Source organism: Leuresthes tenuis, unplaced genomic scaffold (genome assembly GCF_036924035.1).
Source record: "Leuresthes tenuis unplaced genomic scaffold, fLeuTen1.0.hap1 SCAF_12, whole genome shotgun sequence".
Lineage (NCBI taxonomy): Eukaryota > Metazoa > Chordata > Actinopteri > Atheriniformes > Atherinopsidae > Leuresthes > Leuresthes tenuis.
Genome location: NW_027325366.1, coordinates 34,508,421 through 34,513,185, shown reverse-complemented (window position 1 = coordinate 34,513,185; position 4,765 = coordinate 34,508,421). Strand labels below are relative to the sequence as shown.

At 41.4% G+C, this 4,765-nt stretch overlaps 1 protein-coding gene across 1 annotated transcript; it reads left to right on the top strand.

Moving 5' to 3' along the window:
- Positions 1–2,023: 2,023 nt before the first annotated feature.
- LOC140319809 (uncharacterized) lies at positions 2,024–4,026 on the top strand. The gene is made up of 7 exons (XM_072397596.1): positions 2,024–2,037; positions 2,150–2,197; positions 2,618–2,665; positions 2,758–2,938; positions 3,059–3,154; positions 3,246–3,323; positions 3,405–4,026. The coding sequence occupies exons 2-7, from the start codon at positions 2,151–2,153 to the stop codon at positions 3,603–3,605; spliced, it is 651 nt and encodes a 216-aa protein (XP_072253697.1). The 5' UTR covers positions 2,024–2,037; position 2,150; the 3' UTR covers positions 3,606–4,026.
- Positions 4,027–4,765: the final 739 nt, after the last annotated feature.

Genomic DNA, 4,765 nt, shown 5'->3' with positions numbered 1-4,765 from the left:
CCACATGGGCATTGAAGTCCTACTGATGCTTGCTGGTGAGCTTCCCACCAGGTCTGGTTCCAAGGAGGAACCCGGTTCCTCTATTCTCAGCGAGGTGACTTTCGAAGTCTGGGGCCACTCCATCAAGGCCTTTGAATCCCTTTTAGTCTGATCCCTTCCGTGAGACCAAATTATCCTGGAACGGCCCAGCAGGGGCCAACGTCCCTGACAGCCCAGCGCTCAGGATGTTGGGGGTGCTCAAAGCCCACATTAAGGTGGTGATTATACAGTGGGGAAAAGAAAAAAGGTGTGCTGATAATAACTCATCTGTTGATTTGCCATGTTGTATAATTTGTATAAACTTGATTCTCTTGATGTTTCAGTATTTGTTGAAGCTTTTTGACAGACAACATTTCTTTCCACAGTTCTGCTCTAAAACAAAAAGAAGAAGAACTGAAGTCCCTCAGACAGAGGTACTGTATAATCAAACAGCAGAAACAACATAGTCCAAATCACAGTATCTATATTTGATTTGATGATCATTCCAACTTCATTCATCATGTCACATATAACTGTAAAATATGCAGCTTCTGGTCTCAGCTGGTTTTCCACATGAAAGACAAAGAAAGCTCTTCTTTCAAGCCCTATTTTTAAAGTATTTTTGGGTGTTCCCAATAAAAAAAGAAATAAGTTGACTGAGAAGGTATAAAAGGTCTGCTTGGATACATCCCACCAACCTCAGCTGGTTTTTAGTTACTCCATTGCAGCTGAATGTATAGATGCTGTTCAGCACGTTCCTGAATGTGAAGGTGATGGAAAAATGTTTTCAAACTCCAGCAAAGTCATTTCAAATGTTTTCACCATGATGTTTATATTCCAACAGCATGGCTGAGATAGAGACTTTCTACAAGGACAAACTCGAAGAAGAAAGGTAAATGTTATTCAGACTTTTAAGGTTGCTGTAATTAAACCTTTACTTAAAAAACCTACTCTTGATTCGGAATTGTTGGCTAATTATCGACCTATACCCCAATCTCCTCCCTGCACATCTGGAGAAGGCTAACTGCGACCACTCTGACTTGTTGCTGCACACTGACGTGAGATGGCTTAGTCGAGGCAAATTCCTTCAAAGATTTCGAGAGCTCTGTCCGGAGATTGAGGAGTTTTTCCGTGTAGCCATGCAGAATACAAGCAACAAAGTGACGGTCAGTGGCTGTTAGACTTGGCATTTTTAACCGATTTGACAAACATGTTGAATGACCTCAATCTGGAGCTGCAAGGAAAAGACAAAACAGTGATCAATATGATCAGCTCAGTTAATGCTTTCAAACGAAAGATGGGACATCTCTTCTCAAAGCTGCAGCGCCATGATTTGGCAAACTTCCAGAAGCTGGCGTCAGAGCTGGAGATGCAAGGGAAGGCCTGTGTGAAACTGGATGCACGCTACACCGAGCAGATTGAAAATCTTCTCTCAGAGTTTGACAAACACTTTCAAGGCTTTTCTTTGCTCGAGCCAGTCGCTACATTCATGTGCTATCCTTTTCGGGATGATGTCGAAGTGGATTTACTCGCATCAAAGGTTGCAACGCTGTTTCCCCTGAACTCCTCTGGAGTGGAGGATCACTGCGAGCCGACATTGAGCTGAAGTCCAGAGCTCATGGACAGTTCTGGAACTTACTCAGAGATAAAAGTATCCCAACATGAGGAAATGTGCTACCTCCTTGACTGCATTATTCGGCTCCACTTATTTATGTGAGTCAGCCTTTTCTCACATGAACATCATTAAGTCCAAGCACCGCTCAACCATGACTGACGATCATTTGGAAGCGTGCTTGAGGCTGTCTGTCAGCAGCTACTGTCCGGACTACGCATCCCTGGCTGATTCAATCCAGTGCAAATCAGAGTAAACTCAGGCAATGACAAAAAATGTGCAGTTAATTGTGTTGTGCCAGATTGGCTCATGCGGTTCTGCAAGGTACATCAACATACATTGTACAAAAAATCCTCAATACATTTATAAATAAATTTGCATTTACGTGAACGTGAACACAAAGAAAGGTTTGTTCAAATCTATGATGGATTTATGGATCTTACAGCCAGCCATCCGACTCATTTTACCATTAATGCTGCGTTATGATGGCATTTCACCATGATGTTTATATTCCAACAGCATGACTGAGATGGAGACTTTCTACAAGGACAAACTTCAAGAAGAAAGGTAAATGTTATTCTGAAGTTTATTTCAGTGAGACAGGAAGCTGAACAGTGTGTGGATACAATAAGAGCTGAATAAAGCAACCGATGCAGCAGCCATCAATTCACTGAACAAAGACTCCTGTTCAAGACGACTCACTGAAACCACTGAACATGTTACTACTCTGTCCTACATTTTCTTTTTAACTCTCCTTCCTTTTCTCATCATTTTTTACTCTGTTCTACGTGCTTTTGAGACTGCTCCAAGCAGCAGCCGTTCGTTTCTGAGGCACTAACAGGGAGTGAATAGGGGTCTGTGTTCAGCCTTTAACTGAGGTGTGGTCACCACAACCTGGAGCCCGTCTCATTGTTAGGATAACCGAGCAGGCTGGTCTGACAGCTACTTACAGCTAAAGCTACTTCACACTCTGCATCTCCCTTCCAGGTCTGCTGTGAAACGAAAAGAGGAAGAACTGAAATCACTCAAAGAGAGGTAATCTACGTACAGATATCTGGGGCGACAAAAGCAGTTTGTCACATGCAAAGTGTCTCCACTGTCATGTTTTATATTTTCTATCTGAACAGACTGGCAGCAGATTTGGCTGTTTCAATAAAAGCTGCAGACACTGAGAGCATTAACAGCCCAGTCAGTAAAACCAGACTGACAGAGATGTACGACAGGCTGAAACTGCTGCAGTGGCCTCAGATCAAGGATGATCTGAAGGCCACTGAAATGAACCCACAGTCAGCCCAAGCTCTGCTTCAGGTACAGTAACACTGTTGAAGCAACGTCACTCGGTTCATTCCTTGACTTCCTGTCCAAGTTCAACTTTGAATTCCAGTGAGTGTGGATCTTTGGTATAAAGCTTGAAACTGATCCTTCCAGAAAACCTTTGAAGATGCAACAGAGGAAATGAAGAAAAAGAAGAAGCAGATAGAAGAGGCGTTTGGACTGACCGACTCCAACAGTGGACCTCAGAAGGTTCTGTGCTGTAGGACTGTTGTCTGAACTGGATCATTAAAGCAGATTGTGTCATTAGACGTCTGTAACCTGCATGTTTCCTGTGTCCCAGGTTAAAGAGTACAGACAGCTAACCATTCAGAATCTGCAGATGGCTCTGTACCACAGCACCAAAGAAGACCTTCTACAGGTATGTGAGGCACATGTTACAGCTAAAGGAACCAAACTTCAGGCTGAACAATGAACTGAACACTGAACCATTCCTCCACAGACTCATGTCCCCGAACATGGAGGTCAGTACTCAAAGGATGTGATGGTGACTCTGAGACCTCTGACCTCACAGTGCTTCTGGTTGGGCTGCTTGATGGCTTTAAACAATCCTCCTCTTCAGCCCGACTGGAAGAATCTCGCTCCGGGGATGGATCCTTGGGACATTTTTCCTCGAGACATCAAACCTTCTTCTGCCATGTAGACGAAGCAGACTGAGGAATGAGGAGAGAATCTGTCTGTTTTTAGAGCTTTGCTGGGTTTATACACAAGTTAATATCTGCATCACGTTTAATGTTATTTAAGATTTAATTTATGCTATTTTTGCTTCCATTCATTCAATTTTATCTTCATGAAATAATAGTTCACAATGTTTTATTCATTGCTGAAATATTTTAGACTAAAAGGCAGAAATGTTTGATGTGAAAAGTTTAAATTATAGGAGGGAAAAAGCAGTTTGACATCAGGTGAGAAATGGGTTTCTGTGGGTTTCTACAGGGTCACATGTTACTATCTGGATCCAGCTTAATGTTATTGGTTCTACATTTGATTTATTGAAATCATAAGCTGAATGTTTTTCCAACCTTATCAGTGGAAATCAAGTTTGTAGAATCTCATATCAAAGTGCAATAAAATGAAATTTTGCTGGAAAAATAACTGATCAATGTTTCCAGGGTTAGCGTGTTTGTGTGTGCGTGCACCTGTTTTCCCCACATGCTGGGGATAAGCTCACTGCTCACCATTTTATGTGAACTTCCTGTGAACATGGGAAAGGAGTTTTGTTCCCACAGGTCCAAAGTCATTTAAACTTGATTTCAGGCTCAGCAGTGTGTTATGGACAGGTTTAAGGTCAAAGGTAATGATAGATATTCAGCTGACAGCGAGGTTTGGGTGAGATGTTTTTACAATAACCTCCCTCCACCGCTCGATGGCTGTTCTGGAGTTTGGTATGGAGATTAAAGATAGCTTTTCTCGTCTGAGGCACATTAGTAAGCGTGTTTGTATGCATGTTTTTTTCATACATTTGTAAGCGTGTTTGTCTTTGTTTTTTTTCATACATTAGTAAGCGTGTTTGTATGCATGTATTTTCCATACATTAATAAGCGTGTTTGTCTGCATGTTTTTTTTCATACAATTAGTAAGCGTGTTTTTTATGCATGTTTTTTTCATACATTTGTAAGCGTGTTTGTCTGCATGTTTTTTTCATACATTAATAAGCGTGTTTGTCTGCATGTTTTTTTTCATACATCAGTAAGCATGTTTGTATGCTTTATTCTTTCTTACATTTTTAAGCGTGTTTGTCTTTGTTTTTTTTCATACATTTGTAAGCGTGTTTGTCTGCATTTTGTTTTTCATACATTAGTA